Raw genomic sequence first — 25,488 nt, 5'->3', positions numbered from 1 at the left:
TGTGTGTCTGTGTCTGTGTGTGAGTATATGTGCGTCTGTGTGAGTGTGAGTGTTTGAGTGTGTATCTGTGTGAGTGTCTGTGTGTGAGTGTGTGTGTCTGTGTGAGTGTCTGTGTCTGTGTGTCAGTGTGTGTGTCTGTGTGTGTGAGTGTCTGTGTCTGTATTTGTGTCTGTGTGAGTGCCTGTGACTGTGTGTGTGCATGTGTCTGTGTGAGTGTGAGTGTAAGTGTGTGTGTGTGTGTCTGTGTGAGTGTGAATGTGTGTGTCTGTGTGAGTGTCTGTGTCTGTGTGAGTGTGAGTGTGTGACTGTCTGTGTGAGTGTCTGTGTGAGTGTGAGTGTGTGAGTGTCTGTCTATGTGAGTGTGAGTGTGAGTGTGTGTGTGCTTGCATTTACCCTATCTCTACCCCTCATAATTCTGAACACTCTTGCAAATACCCCTTCAGTCTTCATAGATTCCATGGAATGAAGTCCTGACCTATTCAAACTTTCCATATAACTCAGGTCCTCCAGATCTGGGAACATCCTTGTAAATTTTCTCTGTACCCTTTCAGCCATAGAAACTACAGCACAGAAACAGGCCTTTTGGCCCTTCTTCTGCTTTATTTACATCTTTCCCATAGGCAGCTGACCACCTCTTGTTCATCTTCCTTTTATTTCAGATCTGGTTCTCCTACTGCTAGAGCCTGTGATCTACATTCTGCCAGTGTGAATTCAGGCTGACTGGGGTATCTGGAGCTTTGCAGTCTCTGAGACCATGATCGACTCCATCTCTCGCCCACTGAAGTGCCGAGGAAGATCGAACTCATCGCGGTGGGTGCAGAGGGTGAGTGAGTGTTCAGCACCGTCTACTAGCCTCTTGCTTGTTGCTGCCAGAGGAGGGTGCCTGAGGGAGATGCTCTCGCTTGCTGACCTCAAGGGAAGGTCCTCGCTTTCGAGTGAGCTCTTTCTCCCTTGATGCTGTCGGTGGTTGGTGCTGGAGAGAGGTTCGTTCGACGTGGATTGCAGATTTGGACTCTAACTGAGGTTCATGACGTGTTCTACTTCTGGTTGCACTTTTTTGTTACTAATTCTGGGAGATTTTTGAATCGGGGACCGCTGAGCTGAACTGTGCTGCACGAAAGTCTTTTGATTTTGTCTTTTATAATCTGTGTTTTTGCTGCTGTTTGCGCAGATTTTTTTGGCACGGGGGGCACAGTTGGGTTTGATGTTTTACTTTGGATGGGTTTCCCCGTTTGCCTTTATTTTGTGACTGTCTGTGGGAAAGATGAATTCCAGAGTTGTATACTGCATCCATACTCAGATACTGAATGTACTTTGAACTTTGAATTGGGAATAATATCAGGCATGGATTGGGAGCTGTTAACAGAAAACAAAGAGAAGGAATAAATGGGTTTTGTTGGTGGGATTTGAGTAGTGGGGTTCTGCTGGGATTTGTGCTTGGGTCCCCACTGTAACTGGCTAAAACTGAGCAACATGGAAGCTGTATCTGGGAAATAAAAAAGTCTTTACTCACACAGCAAAAATCCAAAAGAGAGAGAGAGTCTTAGAGAATCTCACTCTCCTGACACAATGTTTGAAACTTCTTCAACACAAAGATAACCATAAATGATTCCTGAAGGTTCAATCACTATAATCACCAACTTAACTTTAACATTTTTAATATGGTCGGGTGGCAAGATTTTGCCGGTGACCAATGATGATGGGTTGCAGATAGCTCCCAAAACTACTAGATACTCCAGCAGATTTACTTCTTCTGAACTGTGATTGCCGTAGTCTGCGGCCTGTCATTCCTCTTTTAAGGGTGGTACTTTTGAACCGACTAAATGATTTGGTGCTTTTGCAGTTTGCTGGGGAATTCAGCAAACTAGACTCACAAGAGTGCAGGTATGGCTGGAGTGGCCATCACTAGGGGTGGATGTTGCATCGAGGGCTGATAGCCATGACAAACCCATGGTCGGCTCCATTTCTCTGTGTCAACTGAAGCACTGAATAAGATTAATGCTGTGCTTTGTCACTTCAAATCATTAAACTAGTTCAAAGGAAGGCTCAGGAGTCTGAGATGTTAGTCTAACTTTGGGTTAACTTTAAGCGAGGCACATATATATCATGTGTGGTGACTTATGGGATTCACTTATTTTACATACAAATCTTAATGAGTTATTTAAATGAACAAGGACACTCAATCAATCAATATACTGTATATGCAAGATTACTCAAACATCACTTACATATTAAATACATCCTGCTTAAACCAATTCAATACAGAACACATCTCAATTCTATACACAGTATATTATATAATACAACTATTATATACAGACATCCACAGCCTAGTAGATTTTAAATTGTCCCATTCAGGCCTAAAGATTTAATTGGTGTGGAGGATTTCCTGCTCTCGTGGGATAGCATCTTTCCTGACAAGGGGGATCACTCTGCTTGGCAGGTGAAACAAGGCTGTGCGACAATCTCAGTATCAGGGCTGGGCCTGCCATGGTGGTGATTCTGAAAGTGGTTCTCACAGCTCTGGATACCTTGTTTCTCCTTCGTTTTTCTTCTTCTGCTTTGTGCATCTTGAACGTGTGAAGGTGCATTTAATTCACTGGAGTATTCTCTTATTAATCCCTCTATTGCTCCCTTCACAATCTAATCTCTCCTCCTTGGATTCCACATGATCTGATGAATCCTCTGTTTTTGTATCTCCATTGACTCCTTTCTTTTTGACCTTCCATTCTTCCAGCTGGGCTTTGGTCTTTGTATCTACTTTTACAAGCAGATTTTTGTCTCCCATTTGAAGTTCGTGCAATAACTTTAATGCACACAGAGTAGATTCTGGTTCTTTGTACTCACCAAAGTCAAAGACTTGCCACTTTCCTAAAGCTCCTTGAGCTCTCCCCCAGCTTGGAACAAGACTCGTTTCTCAAACAAGACACGTTTCTCAAGCAACACACACAAAATGCTGGAGGAACTCAGGGGGCCAGGCAGCATCTATGGAAAAGAGTACAGTCAATGTTTCGGACCGAGGCACTTCAGCAGGTGGATGGATCTCCAATCAAATTGTAGTTGTCTCAGCCAATCATGATCCTACAACACTGGTCCTCTCATTTTACCACATTCTAGCTCAATGTGACTTGTTGGTTGCTATATTTCACTGTTACAAATGTCATTCCCACATGAGTTATCTTTTCTCCAGTATACGTTCTTAGCTGGAAATCTGCAGGCTTCGGTTTACTATCTTTGAAATGCCACTTAAACTCATTTTGTGGAATGACTGAAACGGCTGAACCAGTATCCAGTTCCATTTTAAATAACTTCCCATCCATTTCTGGTGTAAGCCATGTTGCTTGTCTATTGTTAGTTTTCACAATATGAGTCTCAAGGCTACACAACCCAGTGCCATCCTCATCATTATCAGATTTCTTTTCAACGGCATGCAGATTAGTGCCCTTTTTAAAACTGCAATTTGACATTTTAGCTTTTTCTCTTCCCTGAGCAGTCCATTTATTTTAATCTGTCCACCATGCTCTTCTATGTGTCCTACTTTGTGGCATTTTCTGTAAGTTTCACCTTCAGATCTGCATTTGTTTGGTGTATTGTATGTGAGCCCCTGCCACACCAGTAACACAATTTGTTCAGACTGGCTGGTTTCTGTTTGGATGCTGCCATTTTGTTCACACTCACTTTCATTCCCGACTGCAATTCAATTGCGTCTTTGTCTGTGGTTTCCATTGAAACAGCCATTTCAACTACTCTTTCAAATGTGAGTTGTTCTTTTGTTAGGAGCCATTTTCGAATGCTTTCTTATAAGATTCCACAAACAAAACTCAGTGCATCATTAAGCCCATTACTAAACTGATAATGCTCAGACAATCTCTTCAAGTCAGTCACATATGTGGAAATGCACTTATCTTCCTTTTGATTCTACTAATGAAAGCTAAAGAATTCTGGAATCAACACTGGCTTTAGTTCTAAAGTCATAGTCATAGTCATACTTTATTGATCCCGGGGGAAATTGGTTTTCGTTACAGTTGCTCCATAAATAATAAATAGTAATAGAACCATACATAGTTAAATAGTAATATGTAAATTATGCCAGTAAATTATGAAATAAGTCCAGGACCAGCCTATTGGCTCAGGATGTCTGACCCTCCAAGGGAGGAGTTGTGAAGTTTGATGGCCACAGGCAGGAATGACTTCCTATGACGCTCAGTGCTGCATCTCGGTGGAATGAGCCTGCATTACTTTGCCAATATCAGGAAAGCTTATTTCTGCTGGTTTGGTTGGAGCAGTCAAACTTTGAAGCAAACTGTATGCCTTTAAACCCAATGAACTCAGCAAAATTGGTATTCATTTTTCATTGGCTACTTCATTTGCTTCAAAACAGTGTTGAATTAGCTCAGCATACATACTCCAGTTATCTTGTGTGTCAATTTTTCTGATTAGCCAGCCATCTCTGCTTTATTGTTAATGATTATTATCACCTGGTACTCACACCCTTTATGAACCTATGCATTCTTCCATTTTCTGACTCAAAAAAAATTCAATCCTGTCTTCCCTTCCAAAGAACATGTGCTGAGTTGTTTTTTGTAAACTCGACTGTCTCTGCATGTGCTGGGCTGTGCTTTTCACTCAGTGTTGCTTTTGCTGCGTTTTTTTGAGTTCAAATGTCTCGCTGTGCTTCAACAGGTCAATAGCCCTCGCAGATTCGATTTAGAAATACCTCATTGGCAATGTTATGGTTTGTACTTCAAAACATTCAACTAATTCAAGGGAAGAAACAGGAGTCCAGGAACACAGGTCTAACTTTGGGTTTACTTCAAGCGAGGTGACCATGCATCACATGGTGGCGTGATGACGTCTGCAACTCATGATTATAATCATAATTAATTATTTAAATGAACAAGATGCTGAATCAACCAATATATATACAAGATTACTCAAACACTAAATACATGACAATTAAAATCATAATGAAAGAGAACAGAGTCTCCTTCTTTTCTAGATACTACCATGAGGAGGGGAGGGGTGCAGGAGTCCTGGGCCCGAGCCGCCATGTTCAGGAGCAGTTGTTGCCCCACAGGCCTCAGGCTCCTCGACCCAACTGGCTTCATTCGCCTCAACACTGAATGGGTGCTGCAGCTGTGGACTCTGCAGCTCACGGTCTGCGCGTTTTCGTTTACTTTTTGTGTGATTTGTCCTCTTTTGAAAACTGTATATAACTGGCGATCTCGTACGTTTCTTCAGTAAATTCTGCTGTGTTTGTTTTGTGAGTGCCTGCAAGAAGATGAATCTGAAGGTTGTATATGATGTACATACTTTGATAATAAATTTGAACTTTGAAATTAGCATAATTACAAATTTACAATGGTAGCACATCCCAACTAGCAGAAGCCCTTTGAATATTCAATACTGGGGGTGGTTTTGAAATCTCGGAGTGCAAACTGCAGGTACCCAATACATCACCTTATATGTTGAAGGATAGTTCCATAAATAAACAACTAACCAAGTTAAGCGATGAAACAGATCTGTCCTGAACTGTGGCCGTAGTGCCAGGGATACACCAGTGATCACCGCTGGACTGTGGCCGTAGTGCCAGGGATACACCAGTGATCACCGCTGGACTGTGGCCGTAGTGCCAGGGATACACCAGTGATCACCGCTGGACTGTGGCCGTAGTGCCAGGGATACACCAGTGATCACCGCTGGACTGTGGCCGTAGTGCCAGGGATACACCAGTGATCACCGCTGGACTGTGGCCGTAGTGCCAGGGATACACCAGTGATCACCGCTGGACTGTGGCCGTAGTGCCAGGGATACACCAGTGATCACCGCTGAACTGTGGCCGTAGTGCCAGGGGTACACCAGTGATCACCGCTGGACTGTGGCCGTAGTGCCAGGGATACACCAGTGATCACCGCTGAACTGTGGCCGTAGTGCCAGGGATACACCAGTGAGCACCACTGCCACTGTTGTGGATGTGGCTGCAACTCATTCCTATCACCTTTGTAGCTTTGTAACTCCAAAACATAAAAGTGATTTGAAAGGAAAGTAAGGGAGCCAGGCGATAAATACATGTACTTCATTATTTTTCACTTTAAACAAGATGTGTACATATGATATGGTGGTGTGATGACATATGCCATTGATGTACTTCATACATATAACCATAACTGATTATTTAAACAAAGAATGCTTAATCAAACAATAGATTTACAATGTTACTCAAATATTACTGAAATATGAAATACACAACATTCTCCCCGTGACTGCATGGCTTCCTCACACATTCCAAAGACATACAGTTAGGGTTAGGGGATGGTGGGCATGCTATGCTGGAGCCAGAAGCATGGTGACACTTACAGACTGCCACCAGCACAATCCTCACTGATTCGATGCAAATGACACATTTCACTGTATGTTTCGATATTTGGATGTACAGGTGAAAATGGGGTCATGATAAAGGGTCTCAGCCTGAAACATTGGCCCTTGATTCCTTGCTGTTGATGCTGCCGGCTCTGCTGAATCCCTCCACCTTTTTGTGTGTGTTACTACTTTCCAGCATCTGTAGAGATCTCTTATCTTTAGCAATGTGCGAATAGCAGGAACATTCATCAATGTCTTCCCCTATGTATTTTCATTGGGACAGAATCAGAATGCCTCACACCCAATTTCGTTAGTCATAGTTGGAAGTTAAATTGTACAAGTCCTATTTTCTAAAGGCTGATTCTCATTTTAGTCCATTCATAACTGTGCTATCCATAACGTCACAATTCCAGAATCATCCCTAACAGTTGAATCCAAACACAATCAATGCCATAACTCCAGACTCTTCCCTACTAGTCCCATCCATTCAAATCAATGATTTGACCAGGGATAACAGAAACAATATTCTAAAATTCGCTGATGTCATGAAACTAAGCGGTATGTGAATGATGAAGAAATGCTGAGAGGCTTTGAGAGGATAAGAGGTAGCTGAGAGAGTGTGCATGAAGCATTGCACACAAAAGAGAGTGTGGTTTAACATTTTTCAGAAACAGAATAGAAATGTTGAATAATGTGTAAGTTTCGGAAATGTTGTTGCTTATAGGTGTGCCGACACATTTGTCATTCAAGGCTAACAAACAGATGTAAAAGGATAAGGTTCGTATTTATTCCAGGAGGCTTTATATAAAACGATAACACCATATTATCATAATTACATAATGCCTTGGTTAAATCACACCTGGACTATTGAGCATCACTGCCCTGCAATCTGTCTTTCCAAAGAGCTCCCTTTTCAAAAGCGCTGTAGGTCTATTAAAATAAAACTTCATGCCATCCTAAAAGTTCCTTCCCCCAGGCAGATAATGTGATCAAACATTCTAGTTAGCCACCCTCTCTATCTATTACCCCAGTCACTGCACTGCAAACACTTAAAACCACATTTACAATGCAGTTTACATTGTAAAAACATACATTTTATTCCATTTCCACACTGTAACATCTAATTTTACTTCTTATAATTGTGGAATGTTGTTATTGTTGCATGTTGCGCCAACACAGGAACAAAACAGGAAAGGTATGGCCACATTAGTGGGATTGTATTACAGACCACCCAATAGTCAACGAGACTTGGAAGAGCAAATCTGCAGAGAGATAGCAGGCAACTGCAGGAAACATAAAGTTGTGGTGGTAGGGGATTTTAATTTTCCATACATTGATTGGGACTCCCATACTGTTAGGGGTCTAGATGGTTTAGAGTTTGTAAAATGTGTTCAGAAAAGTTGTCTAAATCAGTATATAGAGGGACCAACTAGAGGGGATGCAATATTGGATCTCCTGTTAGGAAACGAATTAGGGGAAGTGACAGAAGACTGTGTAGGGGAGCACTTTGGTTCCAGTGATCATAACACCATTAGTTTCAATTTGATCATGGACAAGGATAGATCTGGTCCTAGGGTTGAGGTTCTGAACTGGAAGAAGGCCAAATTTGAAGAAATGAGAAAGGATCTAAAAAGCGTAGATTGGGACGGGTTGTTATCTGGCAAAGATGTGATTGGTAGGTGGGAAGCCTTCAAAGGGGAAATTTTGAGAGTGCAGAGTTTGTATGTTCCTGTCAGGATTAAAGGCAAATTGAATAGGAATAAGGAACCTTGGTTCTCAAGGGATATTGCAACTCTGATAAAGAAGAAGAGGGAGTTGTATGAAATGTATAGGAAACAGGGGGTAAATCAGGTGCTTGAGGAGTATAAGAAGTGCAAGAAAATACTTAAGAAAGAAATCAGGAGGGCGAAAAGAAGACATGAGGTTGCCTTGGCAGTCAAAGTGAAGGATAATCCAAAGAGCTTTTGCAAGTATATTAAGAGCAAAAGGATTGTAAGGGACAAAATTGGTCCTCTTGAAGATCAGAGTGGTCGGCTTTGTGCGGAACCAAAGGAAATGGGGGAGATCTTAAATAAGTTTTTTGCGTCTGTATTTACTAAGGAAGCTGGCATGAAATCTATGGAATTGAGGGAATCAAGTAGTGAGACTATGGAAACTGTACAGATTGGAGATGAGGAGGTGCTTGCTGTCTTGAGGAAAATTAAAGTGGATAAATCCCCGGGACCTGACAGAGTGTTCCCTCGGACCTTGAAGGAGACTAGTGTTGAAATTGCGGGGGCTCTGGCAAAAATATTTAAAATGTCGCTGTCTACGGGTGAAGTGCCGGAGGATTGTAGAGTGGCTCATGTTGTTCCGTTGTTTAAAAAAGGATCGAAAAGTAATCCGGGAAATTATAGGCTGGTGAGTTTAACGTCAGTAGTAGGTAAGTTATTGGAGGGAGTACTAAGAGACAGAATCTACAAGCATTTGGATAGACAGGGGCTTATTAGGGAGAGTCAATATGGCTTTGTGCGTGGTAGGTCATGTTTGACCAATCTGTTGGAGTTTTTCGAGGAGGTTACCAGGAAAGTGGATGAAGGGAAGGCAGTGGATATTGTCTACATGGACTTCAGTAAGGTCTTTGACAAGGTCCCGCATGGGAGGTTAGTTAGGAAAATTCAGTCGCTAGGTATACATGGAGAGGTGGTAAATCGGATTAGACATTGGCTCGATGGAAGAAGCCAGAGAGTGGTGGTAGAGAATTGCTTCTCTGAGTGGAGGCCTGTGACTAGTGGTGTGCCACAGGGATCAGTGCTGGGTCCATTGTTATTTGTCATCTATATCAATGATCTGGATGATAATGTGGTAAATTGGATCAGCAAGTTTGCTGATGATACAAAGACTGGAGGTGTAGTAGACAGTGAGGAAGGCTTTCAGAGCCTGCAGAGGGACTTGGACCAGCTGGAAAAATGGGCTGAAAAATGGCAGATGGAGTTTAATACTGACAAGTGTGAGGTATTGCACGTTGGAAGGACAAACCAAGGTAGAACATACAGGGTTAATGGTAAGGCACTGAGGAGTGCAGTGGAACAGAGGGATCTGGGAATACAGATACAAAATTCCCTAAAAGTGGTGTCACAGGTAGATAGGGTCGTAAAGAGAGCTTTTGGTACATTGGCCTTTATTAATCTAAGTATTGAGTATAAGAGCTGGAATGTTATGATGAGGTTGTATAAGGCATTGGTGAGGCCGAATCTGCAGTATTGTGTTCAGTTTTGGTCACCAAATTACAGGAAGGATATAAATAAGGTTGAAAGAGTGCAGAGAAGGTTTACAAGGATGTTGCCGGGACTTGAGAAACTCAGTTACAGAGAAAGGTTGAATAGGTTAGGACTTTATTCCCTGGAGCGTAGAAGAATGAGGGGAGATTTGATAGAGGTATATAAAATTATGATGCGTATAGATAGAGTGAATGCAAGCAGGCTTTTTCCACTGAGGCAAGGGGAGAAAAAAACCAGAGGACATGGGTTAAAGGTGAGGGGAGAAAAGTTTAAAGGGAACATTAGGGGGGCTTCTTCACACAGAGAGTGGTGGGAGTATGGAATGAGCTGCCAGACGAGGTGGTAAATGCGGGTTCTTTTTTAACATTTAAGAATAAATTGGACAGATACATGGATGAGAGGTGTATGCAGGGATATGGTCCGTGTGCAGGTCAGTGGGACTAGGCAGAAAATGGTTCGGCACAGCCAAGAAGGGCCAAAGGGCCTGTTTCTGTGCTGTAGTTTCTATGGTTCTATGGTTAACACACCACGACAAATTCTTAATACTTGTAAATGTTTATGGTGAATAAAGTTAATCCTTGACTACAAGTTTGACCTCCTAACCTAAAGAAAGGTAAAACCTGCTGTAAAGGGCCTGAAAGAACAGCAGGTCTGACACACGAAGGATGTTTTGTAGGCTGCGGGTGTTGCTCTGGAACAGGTTGCAGGAGTGGCTGACCACAACAATGACATTCCATCAGACAGAAGGTACAGAAACCTTAGGAGCCCACCAACAGGTTCAGGAACAGTTATCAAACTTCAACCATCAAGCTTCTGAACCAGCACAGATAACTTCACTCACCACAACACTTAATTGATTCCACAACCTATGGACCCACTTTTAAGGATTCCACAACTCATGTTCTCAGTATTTTTTATTTACTTTTTTAACTATTTGCACTGTTTGTCTTCATTTGCACATTGGTTGTTTGGGTCTTTATTGTCCTGTAAATGCCCGCAAAAGATGACTCTCAAGGTAGCTTTCGGTGACATATTCTCTATGCACTTTGACGTACCTCTGGTGCTCCTCCCCCTTCCCTTTCTGCCATGATCTTCTGTCCTCTCCTATCAGATTCTTCCTTCTCCAGCCTGTTATCTCTTTCACCAATCGACTTCCCAGCCATTTACTTCACTCCTCCCCCTCTCCCAGTTTCACCCATCACCTAAAAGTGTTGGAGGAACTCAGCAGGCCAGGCAGCATCTATGGAAAAGAGTAAACAATCAACGTCTTGGGCTGAGACATCGACCTTACTCTTTTCCATAGATGCTGCCTGGCCTGCTGAGTTCCTCCAAGATTTTGTGTGCATTGTTTATGTACTTTGATATTACATTTACTTTGGACTCACACCAAGTCTGGGAACGGCCACTATCTCATCAGACAATGACTTGGCATCAAGAGAGCACATCCGGTGGACATCGCTTATCACCAGTCCCCCCTCACTAGCATAGGGGCACGGTGGTACGAGGCCTGAGGAGACACCACACATTAAGAAGTAGAGATTAGCTTCATTTGGCAATCGTACAGTGGAATGCCGTTTGTGTCAACGACCAACACAGTTCAAGGACGTGCTCTCCTGTGCTTTGTTCTCTGCACTGTATTTTCTCTGAATCACTATATTCTGTAGACTCTAGGTATTTTTCTTTTTTTTCTCTTGATGTACAAAAGTCTGAAATTATCTTCCTGGATAGCAGGCAAACAAGATATTTTCTATCTAAGTATATATGACAATAATTAACCAATTACACTGTCTCTCTTTTTCCATTCCCCATTCTCTTCTCTTCCCCTCACCTGCCCAGCACTTCTCTCTGGTTGCCTCCTCATTTCCTTTCTTCCATGGCCCTCTATCTTCTCCTATCGGATATTTCTTTCTTCAGTCCTTTCCCTCTTCTACTTATACCCTCCCAGCTTGTTACTTCAACACCCCAACCACATCCACCCACCTTCCATCCTCACCTATCACCTGCCGGCTGGAACACCTTCCCTTCCCCCATCCTTTCCAGTCATGATGAAGGGTCTCAGCTCAATATGTCAACTGTTTAGCCCTCTCCACTGATGCTGCCCGATCTGATGAGTTCCTCCACAATTTGTGTGTATTCTGGATTTGCAGCATCTGCAGAATCTATTCAGGATTGAATCACAAAGGGACGAATGGAGAAGGGAGTCCCAGGCGGAGCTCTCCCTTCTCAGAAACCCTGAGACCTACATTTCTCTGCTTTAGAAGATACTCCGAGGTACTACCTTTGCCCCAGTGATGAGCAGATTGGTTGTCTCAGGTCATTGATTACCTCTTAGTCAGCAGATCAATCAGCAACCACATCAGCTTGTTGGCAGAGAAAGTGAAGGAGGTGAACTGGATGGGGGTGGCTCTGCTGCCTGCATCAGAGAGGCATCGGTGTGTGCAGTCTAACAGCGAGTGGCTTTTCTTGTGATTGCAAGACCCTGTTTGTTATTGGTAATGTGGAATGCTACAAGTCTAATTCACAGGCAGACGGCATGGGAGCCTCAGCCGTAGTGAAGAGCATGGCGTCAGCTCTTTGCAGTTGCCTACCAGAGAGGTGTTACAGTTGGTGTGCTCCATTGGTGCCAGTGTGCTGGAGTCAGTGCTGCTCTCCGGTGCTCCAGCAGCAGTGTTCGACCGCAGACTGCTGCAGCATTCATGAACCCGGGGATTTGGACTATATTTTTGTGACTGTATTTTACTGCTGTCTTATAGTATGCGCCATGTGTGTCTGGTGCTATGTATGACTGTTGGTACACTCTGGCCCTGGAATAACCCTGTTTCGTTTGGCTGTATTCATGGGTATTCATGCCTGGTTGAATGACAATTAAACTTGAACACAGCTATTACTACATTTCTGTTTGTGAGAGCTTGCTGTGCAAATCACCAGCATTGTAGCAGGACAATATTGACTGCAGAGAGCTCTGGAACACCCAGAGGCTGCAACAGGGAACACCGGGCCTCATACAGAATCACAGCACAGAAACAGATTCTGATTGTTATTCATCACACATACATTGAAACACACAGTAAAATGTAATGTTTGCATTAACAACCAACACAATGCAAGGATGTACTGCGTCAGCCCGCAAGTGTCACCACATACCTGGTGCAAACATAGCATACTCACTATCTTTACTTTTATTAACTTACTTAGTGGAGTTGCCCCCTTCAAGTCACACTGCCCCAACAAACCCACAAACTCAATTAGCCCTGACCTAATCACGGAACAATTTACAATCCAATTCGCCTGCCTGGTATGTCTTTGGTTTGTGGGAGGAAACCAGGGTGCCTGGGGAAAACCCATACCTTCCGTGGGAAGGATGCACAGAAGCTCCTTACAGAACGGTGACAATTTCCGAAACGCCCCAAGTTGTAATAGGGTTGTACTAACGCTACACTACCTGGCAGCCTACGGCACCGTGTTCAACAGAACAACACAGCAATAACAACAAAACAACAACCTTTACTCCCTCCCATCACCCAACCAATCTCTCTCACACACACACACACACACAGACAGGCCTCTGATTCCCCCCAATTACACACACAGACAGGCCTCTAACTCGCCCCAGTTACACACACACAGGCCTCTAACTCCCCCCAATTACACACACACAGGTCTCTAACTCCCCCCAATTACACACACAGACAGGCCTCTGATTCCCCCCAATTACACACACAGACAGGCCTCTGATTCCCCCCAATTACACACACAGACAGGCCTCTGATTCCCCCCAATTACACACACAGACAGGCCTCTGATTCTCCCCAATTACACACACAGACAGACCTCTGATTCCCCCCAATTACACAGACAGACAGGCCTCTGATTCCCCCCAATTACACACACAGGCAGGCCTCTGATTCCCCCCAATCACACAGACAGACAGGCCTCTGATTCCCCCCAATTGCACAGACAGGCCTCTGATTCCCCCCAATTACACAGACAGACAGGCCTCTGATTCCCCCCAATTACACACACAGACAGGCTTCTGATTCCCCCCAATCACACAGACAGACAGGCCTCTGATTCCCCCCAATTGCACAGACAGGCCTTTGATTCCCCCCAATTACACAGACAGACAGGCCTCTGATTCCCCCCAATTACACACACACACACACGCCTCTGACTCCAAGAGAGGCCAGCTCAGAACCTTCCTCTGTGAAGTTTCGACTTGGTAGTACTGTAAAAGTAATGCAGAGCAACCTTGTTTAACAATACTTGACACCAAGCTACTGGAGAGGTGCAAATGACATTAGTTGGTAGAGTCAGCTGCCGAAAATAACTTGTTACTCACAGCGTGAGGTTACTCCGGCACTGGGAAGATACATTTTAAACAAAACAGCATCTGGGCTCCTTCAGTGAAACAGTCCTTCTGATTCCCCCAAAATTAGCTTTTTTATCCCCCATTTGTCACATCTCCATCAAAACCTTCTTAGAGGTCATGATGAGGCTTGTGAGTTCCTGATGCCGTCTGGAGTTTAGCTACCTGGTACTTCGCTCCTGGTAGAGTCACCCATGGCAGTAAGGTCGAGGAGGAGGATCCGGACGAAGAACAATCCAACCAAAATCTCAATGGTGGAGCTGGCCGAAGATGATGACATATCACGACGGCAGTGAAAGCGGAGGAAGTCTACAGCAGTGAAGTCATCTTGTATTCCATGTTACTGGACCCCGACCCCGATTTGTCAAAGACTGTGCGGTGGCTGCCCTCGTATCAGACCTCCTCCATTAACAGAATTCACTCAACACCTTAGGAGAACATCGGACGTGAGTCGAGTGACCGCACTATGTCAAAACAGACAGTGAAATGCGTTGTCTGAGGATTGTGCTGGGGGAGTCCCACAAGTGTCACCACGCTTCAGCCGGGAACATAGCACACCCACAACTCACCAACCCTAACCCAAGCATCTTTGGAATGAGGAGGATACTGCAGCACCCAGGTAGCCATGGGGAAATCATACAGATGGTGACGGGAATTCAATCACAATCAGTGATCTCTAGTGTTGTCAAGTGATTGCACTAACTGCTATGCTACTGTGCCATCTCAACATTACCTTTCAGGATACAAAAATTGTTTTATTTAATTTTTTTACAACCAATAAAATGTGTTTTGAAGCGATCACTGTTGAAACAGGACATAAGGCACCTGATTTGTGCAGAGCAACATCCCATTCAATACAATAGAAGTTATTAAGTGACCTTCTCTTAAAGGAACTCAGCAGGCCAGGCAGCACCTTTGGAGAAGAGTTAACAGTCGACATTTCAAGCCAAGACCCTTCATCAGGACAGGAAAAAAGACTTCTCATCTCTTATTCTTTTCCATAGATGCTGCCTGGCCTGCTGAGTTCTTCCAGCATTTTGTGCATATTACTTGGACTTCCAGCATCTGCAGTTTTCCTCTTGTTTGCGATTCTCTTAAAGGTACGTTGATCAAGGATAAACATTCACCAGGGCATGACATGCTCTCTCAGTTCTGCACTGGGAGCATGACTCAGGATTTTTGGGCTTGTGTCCCTGTTTATAGAGTACTACTACACAAAAACAGGCACTCCGGCCCACTCAGTGTATGCCAAACTATTATTCTGCCTAGTCCCATTGACCTCAAACCAGACCATAGCCTTCCACACCCCTCTCAACCATGTACTTATCCAAACTCCTCTTAAACATTGCAATCGAACCCGCATCCACCACTTCTGCTAACAACTTATTCCATACTTTCAGAAGTTTCTCACCCTCGGGGTCCCTTTAAACATTTCACTTTTAACCCTTAACCCATGACCTCTAGTTCTAGTCTTACTCAACCTCAGTGGAAAAGCCTACTTACTTTTAGCCTGTCTACAACATGCCTCACATAATTTTATATACCTCTATCAAATTTCCCCACCATTGAGGATGTCTTCAAAAAGCGGTGCCTCAAGATGGCAGCATATATCATCGAGGGCCCCCAGCATCCAGGACGTGCCCTCTTCTCATTGCTACCATCAGAGGGCAGGAACACACAATGTTTTAGGAACAGCTTCTTACCCTCTGCCATCAGATTTCTGAATGCACAATGAACCTCACTACCTTTTGCACTCTATTTGCACTACTTATGTATTTTTATTGATATTTATTATAATTTACAGTGTGTTATTTTATTGCACTGTACCACTGCTGTAAAGCAAATTTCACACAGCGTGTGTCAGTGATAAGAAACCTGATTCCCATTTTGAAATCTCTCTTCATCATCTGACACTCCAGGGAATAAAGTCCTAAAAACTATTCAACCTTTCCCTGTGATCCAGGGCCTCAAGTCTCAGCAACAACCTTGTCAATTTTGTCTGTACTGTTCCAATTTTATAGTGCTGGGCAGCCTGCAGTTAGTGTGGGACCTCCTGATTCACAAGTCACAGCTGAGGTAGATGTTCCAGAGGATGCCCTGGAATCTCTGAAGGGAAGAGAGTGAAACAAAGTAAAGGGTTGGTATTAATGAAGGTGCCTTCATCAAAGACAGACATCTCTCTGGTGATGCCTTCCCTGATGAGGCAAGATTGCCAGCTATGGTTAAACAAATAAGCCTGACCTGCTGTCTCCCACCAGATCCCATTGACCAGCAGTTACTGACTCTCTCAATGTGGATAAGACACCAAAAGCTCGAATGATCGTCCTCTCCTCTGGATTTCCCTCTTGAGGACGGGCTGCGGCTTGTAGAGCCTCTGCCTCACAATGACCCAGGTTCGATACCCACTCCAGTGCTGCCTGTGTGGAGTGTTCACGTTCTCCCTGTGACCGTGTGGGTTAAAGATAAAGATTAGCTTTACTTGTCAAACGTACAGCAAAATATATTGTGAAATGTGCTGCCCGTGTCATCAGACAACAGAGTCCAATGACATGCTGCCACACTTTCGGTAGCATTCCCACTATTTACCAACCCTAAACCCATACATCTCAGCCATATGGGAGGAAACCCGAGCACCCATGTGTTCACAGAAAGAACACAACAGCTCCTCACAGAAGCGGCAGGAATTGATCCCCGATACTAACAGTTGGTACTCAAATAGCAATACATGAGTTGCGACACCACCCTTAAACAAGGTGTTCCAGTTACATTGGAGGCACATGTGTTTGTGGGTTAATCAGCTGCTGTAAATCATAGGCTGGTACAAAGGCGAGTGATAGAATTGCCCCGGTATGTGGGCGAGTGGTAGAATTGCCCCTAATATGTGGGTGAGTGGTAGAATTGCCTCTGGTACGTGGGCAAGCGGTAAAATTGTCCCGATATGTGGGCAAGTGGTAGAATTGCCCCTGATATGTGGGTGAGTGGTAGAATTGCCCCCGGTATGTGAGTGAGTGGTAGAAGATGCCCCAGTACATGGGTGAGTGGTAGAATCTCTGAGCAGCTGATTGGAATAATATCGGATTAGTGTAAACAGACATTTTATGAACAGCTTCTTCCCTTCTGCCATCATATTCGTGAACGGTCCAGGAATCCACAAACACTACCTCACTAATTTGCTCTCTTTTTGCACTAATTATTGAATTTTTTCTATATTTCTTATTGTAATTTATAGCATATTCTATGTATCGCATAGTACGCTGCCCCAAATCAACAAGTTTCACAGCATTTGTCAGAGATAATAACCTGACTGATTGATGATCAGCACAGACTTGGTGGGCCAAAGGATCAATTGCCGTAGTGCATGACTAACAACTCAGACATTAACTCCTGAATTCCTCAAGGCAATCAAGGATTGTGGAAAACCGAGCAGGGAACAGCAATTGCAGCAGTATTTAAGCATGTTGCTTTATGTCTTCTTGATGCTAATCCTGACTTTAAACAAGTCTAGTTCCTCATGACACAAGATTCAAGATTAACTTATCACATGTAAATCGAAACATACAGTGAAATGCGTCATTAGCACTAGCAACCAACACACCTGAGGTCACCGCTTGGCATCTTAATCAGCAGGACATTCAACCGACTGAGACTCTTGCTGTAACCTCTTCTCTCATTGACCTCCCCTCTGATTCCCCACCTATCCTCTGGTATTTTGGAGACATCGCTAATAATCCTCAATTACCCCGAGTGCAGGTGGGATGAGAGACAGCCTTTTACAGGCAAACACGGACATTGATGCAAGTGGAGGCAGCCTTTACGGCTCGAAAACAGGCCCTTCAGTCCAACGGGTCCATGAACAAGCCTAGGTTCTGGAACGTTGGCATTTCAGCCATCCACAGGGCTTCAAGGCAGTGGCTCCGGTCGTGGTGGGAGCCTGAAGGAGGGGGAGAGAGTCCAAAAATCCTAGGGCTATCAATTCAAGGTCACCAGGGAAAACAGTAGAGGTCAAAAGTGGGCAAAGTAGAAGATGCTGGCAGCAAGATGGAGGAACAAGTCAACCCCTCCCCTCCCAACCCCAGAAATATCAGCCCACTGAATGGAGCTTAGAAGAATGAGAGCTGGTCTTTACAACATGTATGAGATTCTATAGAAGAGCATACTGAGAAGATGGTTTCCCCTTCAGAGTGGACAACTGGAGATGAATTCAGAGTAACAGGGCTCTCATTTGAGATAGGAACGAGGGAGAATTTCGGCTCCCCGAGGATCATGAGTCCTTGGAGCTGAAGAGATCATGAGATATATTGAAGTCAGAATCAAAGTAGTATTTAAACTGCAGTGGGTGGGGAGACAGTGGTGTTGAAGATGAGATGGGATCAACTACAATGTTACTGAATTGTGTAGCATTCAATGGGCCGAGTGGCCCAGTCCTCTCCCTCCTCCATTTGTTGCAGTTGATTAGGCCCACGCTATGTTGGTGGACTAGTGGATAGTGTCGAAGGTTGACGTTGTTTACAACAGGATGCAGAGCTGGGCTGAGAAGTGACAGATGCACTTCAATCTGGAAAAGTGTGGTGATACACTTTAGAAGTTCAAACTTGAAGGTAGAGTACAGGTTAATGGGTAGGATTCTCAGTAGTGTGGAGGAACAGAGAGATCTTAGGGTCCTTGTCCACAGATCCCGCACAAGTTGATTGAGTGGTCAAGAAGGTGTATGGTGTGTTAGCCTTCATTAGTCAGGGGATTGAGTTCAGGAGCCACAAAGTAATATTGCAGCTCTATCAGACTCTGGATAGACCACACTTGTGCTTCATTCTAGTCACCTTATTTACAGAAAGGATGTGGAAACTTTAGAGAAGGTGCAGAGGAGATTTACCAGGACGCTACCTGGATCAAAGAGCGTGAGTAAGCTGGGGCTTTTTATTCCCTCTTTGGAGCACAGGAGGATGAGAGATAACTTGTAGAGGTGTATAAGATGATAAGAGGCATAGGTAGAGTGGATAACATGGAACTTTTTTCAAGGGTGGAAAAGGCGAATACGAGAGGGCATAATTTTAAAGTGATTGGAGGAAAGTATGCAGAGGGATTGTCAGAGGTGTTTTCAAAGAGTAGCAAGTACATGGAGTGCACTGGGGGTGGTGGCAGAGACCAATACAACAGGGAGCTTAGATAGACACACGAATGACAGAAAAATGAAGGGTTATATGGGACGCAAGTGTTAAGTAGGTTAACAGGTTGGCACAACACTGTGGGGTGAAGGGCTTGTACTGTGCTGTACTGCTACATGTTGTATATTCTACACAGAGTCTGGGACATGTACATCCACCCCCAGCCCCGGCCAGCTCTCCCTCCCTCCTCGCACTGCCCACCTGCCTCTCCCACTATCACCGGTTCTCAGAGGGTAAAATGGACTTGTAGGAAGGATGCTCAGCCTGGCTCTGTGACTTGGGGGTCTCGCAGGGCAGGGAGGAGGGCAAGGGATGCTGTGGCTGCAGGGCGGTCCCTTCGCACTCGTCCTCCTTGTCTTCGGCTGGAGGCAGGTCGAAAATCTGGGTCAAGCCGTGGAGGCCTGCTGCGGCGTGGACAGTGTGCAGGATGAGCAGCATCATGGCCAGACCACACAGGAGGAAGACTGCAGGGGAGAGAGAGGAAAAAACATACAGGAGAGGTTAAATACACCAGATGTGTAGTTTCCTGAGTTCTAGAGTTCAATGAGAGGTGATCTTACTGAAGCACACAATCCTCAAGCACAAGAGATTCGGTAGATTTTGAAAACCCAGCATTTTATGTGTGTTGCTCTGGAGAAACTCAGCAGGTCAGGCAGCATCAATGGAAATGAATAAATAGTCGACATTTTGAACCGAGAACCTTCATCAGGACTCATTATTCCCTCCATAGATGCTGCCTGTCCAGCTGAGTTCCTCCAGCATTTTCAAAGTTCAAAGTAAACTTATTATCAAAGTACATATATATCATCATATACAACCCTGAGATTTGTTTTATTGCAGGCATACTCAATAAATCCCAGAAACACAACAGAATCGATGTAAGACTGCACCCAACAGGACGGACAAACAACTAATGAGCAAAAGATAACAAACTGTGTAAGTACAAATAAATAAATAAACAATAAATATCAAAAATATGACATGAAGAATCCTTGAAAGTGAATCCATAGGTTGTGGGAACAGTTCAAAGATGGGGTGATTGAAGTTGAGTGAAGTTCTTTGGTCCTCTTTGGTTCAAGAGCCTGATGGTTGAGGGGTTATAACTTTTCCTGAACCTGGTGGTGTGAGTCCTGAGGCTCCCGTACCTTCTTCCTGATGGCAGCAGCGAGAGAGCGTGACCTGCGGATTGGGGTCCCTGATGATGGATGCTGCCTTCCTAGGACAACACTCCATGTAGATGTGCTCAGTGGTGGGGAGCGCTTTACACGAGTTGTATTCACTACCTTTTTTAGTATTTTCCATTCAAGGACGTTGGTTTTTCCATATCAGGCCATGATGCAACCAGTCAATATACTCTCAACCACACACCTTATAGAAGTTTGTCAAAGTTTTAGATGCCATGCCGAATCACCACAAACTTTGAAGGAAGTAGAAGTGCTGCCTTGCTTTCTTCATAATTGCACTTACCTGCTGGTCCCAGGACAGATCCTCTGAAACGATAACACTGAGGAATTCAAAGTTGCTGGCCCTCTCCACCTCTGATCTCCCAGTGAGGGCAGTTTCCTTCTCCTGAAGTCAATAATCTTTGCTGTCTGGATGTTCCAGGGTTGAGTGAAGAGCCAATGACAGAGCATTGCTGTTGATCTGTTCTGCCAGTAGGCAGAATGGAGTGGACTGAAGTCACTTCTCGGGCAGGGTTAATGTGTTTCATTACCAACCTCACAAAACACTTCAGGGATGTAAATACTACCTGATGATAGTCACGGAGGCAGGTTACCACCTTCTTCCTGGGCACCTGTATAATTGAAGCCTGCCTTAAGTAGGTGGGTACCTCTGACTGCTAAAGCGAAATTTAAAGATGTCCGTGAACACTCTAGCATGTTGATCACCCCAGGTCTTCAGTGTGTGGTCAGGTATCCCATCTGGGCTGGATGCTCTCCACGGGTACACCCTCCTGAAGGATGTTCTCACATTGGCTTCAGAACCTGAACGTTGCTCTGGATTTCCGCAGAATCTCTTAGGTGTATCACCTCCGCCCTCTGTCGCTATTCCCACTCCCCTTTCCTCCATCTACCTATCAGCCCCATCCTCAACTAGATCCAGCTCTTGCTCCATCCCTTCCCTCCACCTCTTTATTGCCCCTCTTCCTTTCCAGTCCAGATGAAGGGTCTTGACCTGAAGCATTGACTGTCCATTTCCCACCACAGATATCACCTGACCTGCTCAGTTCCTCTAGCTTTTTGTGTGTTGCTCTGGATTCCAGCACCTGCAACACCTCTCATGTCTCTGAGAGAAGGGTTTACAACCTGATGGCATGAACATTGGATTCCCCGACTTCTGGTAACCTGCTCCAAGCCTGACGCTGTTCACTTTCCTCCTGATCTATCTACACCTACCCTAGCCCCCATTCCCCCGTTTCGATCCCCTCCTCAACCCTCTCCATCTGTCTGTCACCCACACACCCCTCCCATTGGGTCCCCCTTCCCTCCACTGCTCCCCGCTACGCTCCCCAACTCCCTTATTTGATCCCATGCTGCACTTCCTGCTCCACATTCCTGCTCTCCGCAAATTCCTCAGTCCAACTTTGCCAAGTCCAAAATGCTTCCTTTTCTCAGCCTTGCTGCTATTTCTGGTAACCTTGGAGGCATCCTGCATTTAAGGACCTTGATTTTTTTCCCTCCTGCAAGTCCATGCGCCGACCATATTTCCTGGTGTGTTTGAGATTTAAGAGGAATAGGCACCGTGAGTGGTCAATTGTAAGGGGAGAGAATACAATTAATTGTAAGACCTCTAACGGTATTATATTCAGACTGATCTTTGGGTCCATATGTCCATGAGACATGGGAACAGAATTAGGCAATTTGGAATCTGCTCCTCCATACATTCATGGCTGATATATTTTCACTCTCAACCCCCAAGTCCAAGTCCATAGGTCCCTGAAGTGGCAACACAATATGATAGGGTGGTAAAGAAAGCCAGGGGAGTAGGGCAGAGACCAAGAAATGATGTGAAATGGCGAAAGGTGAACTGAGTAGGGAATGAAAGATCTGAGGGGACAGAGAGGATAAAGAAATGGAAGCAGATAACAGTGGAAGTGGAGACACATGATACAGGGAAAGAGAGAACAAGATGGTAGAGATGGGAAGGAAGTGGGGAGTGAGACAGGGATAAGAACAAAAGACAGGAATTTGGCTGGGGCAGAGAGAATAGGATATGGACCAAAGACAGAGAGATCACACCAAAATGCTATAACCAGGTACAAATGCAGCCAATGAGATATTCCTTACAGGAGACAGAGATCTTGTAGAGAGGACGCAGGCGTTGGTTACTCTGTTCCGCAGGGACGAAGTCACCCAGGCCGATGGTGGTGAGTGAGATGAAACAGAAGTAGAAGGCATCGGCAAAGCTCCACCCCACCTCAATGGTGCTGAAGATGGCCGAGGGGATGATGAAGAAGGTGATGAGGACCACCAGTGTCAGCACAAGGAGGTGGATCCAGGTAACCTGCTGCCTGGTGTAGCCCAACCTCTCCTGGCATAGGCGGATGGGCTGCATGGTCAGATAGAGCATCAGCCGCTGTACCAGCACCGTCAGGAACAGCATCGTCAGTGGGACCCCCACCAAGGCGAAGATGATGGAGAAAGCCTTACCCCCACTGGAGAGTGGGGTGGTGTGTCCATAACCTGCAGAGGGGAAGACGGTGAGGGTAAACACAGATTCTATCAGGAATTCAATATTCTGCTGCTCGGAAGGCCACAGATCCACATCCATGAACACACACAAAGATTAACTCGTCTTTCTTCAGAAGATCACTGAGGCAATAACCCCAGGGCTTGCCTTCCTTCCTTCCCTCCCCTCCATCCCCCTCACACACTCCCATTTCCAACTTCCCTCTCTCCCTCACTCCCTCTCCTTCCCTCCTGCACTCATTCCCTCACTCCTGTTCCCACCTTCCCCCTCTCCCTCACACCTTCCCCCTCCTTCCCTCCCTCCCGTCTTCCCCTTCCCTCCCTCCCTCATGCACTTCCTCCCCTCCCTCACGCATTTCCTCATCCTCCTACCTTCTGCCCCTCTCCCACAGTCAAAGTTAATTGATTATCAAAGTATACATCACCATATAAGACCCATAAGACATAGGAGCAGAATTAGGCCATTCAGCCCATTTAGTCTGCTCTGCCTTTCAATCATGGCTGATTTATTATCCCTCTCAACCCCATTCTCCTGCCTTCTCCCCATAACCTTTGACACCCTGGCAAATCATGCTCTTATCTCACTGCTGTTATCAGGAAGGTGGTAAAGGAGCCTCAGGACCCACACTAGCAGGGTCAGGAACAGTTATTACCCTTCAACTATTGGTCTCATGAACCAGAGGGGATAGCTTCAGTCGCCCAGTCACTGAACTGCTTTTGCAACATATGGACTCATTTTCAGGGCCTCTTCATCTCAAGTTCTCGATATTTATTGCCTATTTATTTAATTTTATGATTTGTTTTCTTTCTTTTGCATATTGTTTGTCCACACTGTTGGGTGCTGTCTTTCATAGATTCGTTTGTGGTTCTTGGATTTACTGGGTATGCCCACAAGAAAATGAATCTCACGGTTGTTTGTATATGGTGACATACATGCACTTTGATGATAAAATTAACTTTGAATCTCAACTTTAAATATACAATGACTTGGCCGCCACAGCCATCTGTGACAATGAATTCTACAGATTCACCTCCCACTGGCTGAAGAAATTTCTCCTCCCCTCTATTCTAAATGGATGTTCCTCTATTCTGAGACTATGCCCTACAAGAAACATTCTCCCCACATCCACTCCATCTTTCACTATTCTATAGATTTCAATGAGATCCTCTCTTCATTCTTCTAAACTCCAGTGAGTACAGGCCCAGAGCCATTCAATGCTGTTCATACATTAATCCTTTTATTCCCAGGATCATTCTTGTGAAGCTCCCTTGAACCCTCTCCAATGTCAGCACATCCTTTCTTAGATAAGGGGCCCAAAACTACTCACAATACTCCAAGTGCAGTCTGACCACTGCCATATAAGGCCCCAGCATTACATCCTTGCTCTTATCTTCCCGTCCTCTCGAAATGAATGCTATCATTGCATTTGTCTTCCCCAACCTGCAAGTTACCTTTAGGGGATCCTGCACAAGGACTCCCAAGTCCTTTTGCACATCTGATTTTTTAATTTTCTCCCTGCTTAGAAAATAGTCTACACCTTTATACCTTCAACCAAATTCACAACCATGCACTTCCCTGCACTATATTCCATCTGCAATTTCTTTGCTCATTCGCCCAAACTTCTGTAGACTCTCTGCTTCCTCAGTGCCGGCTGCTGATGTAGTGGCATCAGCGCCAGACTTCGGAGCGAAGGCTCCCAAGTTCAAATCCAGCCGGCTCCCTTGCACGTTTTCTGTGCTGGGTTGAGCATCGAGCTAGCAACTTGGCCTCGTAAAAGTAAGAAAGCCAGCTAAAAATAAACACGCTGTCATGACAGCATCCCGATGACTCCACTCGGAGTTAAGGGCTTTCTTCTTTTTCTGCTTCCTCAATGCTACCTGCCTTTTGAATAATCATTGTATCATCTGCAAACAAAACCATCAATTCTGTCTTCTAAATCATTGACATACAATGTGAAAAGAGGTGTTCCTAAGACCAACCTGTGTGGAACACCACTAGTCACTGGCAGCCAACTAAAATAGGCCTCCTCTTATTCCCATTCTTTGCTTTCTGATAGTCAGCCGATCTTCTATCCATGTTAGTATCTTTCCTGTAATACCATGGGCCCTTATCTTGTTAAGCAACCACACGTGCAGCAGCTTGTCAAAGGCCTTCTGAAAATCAAAGTAAACAACATCCATTGACTCTCCTATGTCTATTGTTATTTCCTCAAAGAATTTCCATAGATTCGTCAGGCAAGATTTCCCTATAAGAAACCTTGCTGACTTTGGCCAACTTCATCATGTGCCTACGAGTACCCAGAAACCTGATTCTTAATAACCTTCCCATCCACTGAAGTTAGGCTAACTGGCCTATAATTTCCTTTCTTCTGCCTCACTTTCTTCTTAAAGAGTGGAGATTCATTTGCAATTTTCCAGTTCCTCGGAACCATGCCAGAATATACGATTCTTGAAATATCATTACTAATACCTCCGCAACCTCCTCAGTTAGCTATTTCAGAACTCTGGGGTGTAGTCCATCTCGCTCAGTTGGCTTACCTACCTTCACACCTTTCAGCTTCACAAGTATATTCTCCTTCTGCCACCTAACACTCTTGAATTTCTAGCATACTGTTAGTGTCTTCCACAGTGAAAACTGATGCAGAGTACTT

At 44.7% G+C, this 25,488-nt stretch overlaps 1 protein-coding gene across 2 annotated transcripts in view; it reads right to left on the bottom strand.

Moving 5' to 3' along the window:
* Positions 1–3,436: 3,436 nt before the first annotated feature.
* The window catches only part of LOC140203949 (potassium channel subfamily K member 6-like), a 39,189-nt gene continuing 17,137 nt past the window's right edge, over positions 3,437–25,488 (bottom strand). The window contains exons 2-4 of one of the 2 annotated variants that reach the window (XR_011887459.1): positions 22,436–22,831; positions 14,152–19,612; positions 3,437–5,271 (exon numbers count right to left, since the gene is read on the bottom strand). Coding sequence is in view for 1 of the 2 variants with exons in the window: in XM_072270144.1 (XP_072126245.1) it covers positions 19,365–19,612; positions 22,436–22,831 (644 nt within the window). In the remaining variant the exon portion in view is untranslated. Of the gene's footprint in view, positions 5,272–13,687; positions 19,613–22,435; positions 22,832–25,488 lie in introns of those variants that run through there. The other variant, XM_072270144.1, reaches the window with a different exon arrangement.

The sequence above is a fragment of the Mobula birostris genome, chromosome 10 (genome assembly GCF_030028105.1).
Source record: "Mobula birostris isolate sMobBir1 chromosome 10, sMobBir1.hap1, whole genome shotgun sequence".
Lineage (NCBI taxonomy): Eukaryota > Metazoa > Chordata > Chondrichthyes > Myliobatiformes > Myliobatidae > Mobula > Mobula birostris.
The sequence above is the reverse complement of the archived record's forward strand: the minus strand, read 5'-3'. Positions and strand labels throughout refer to the sequence as shown.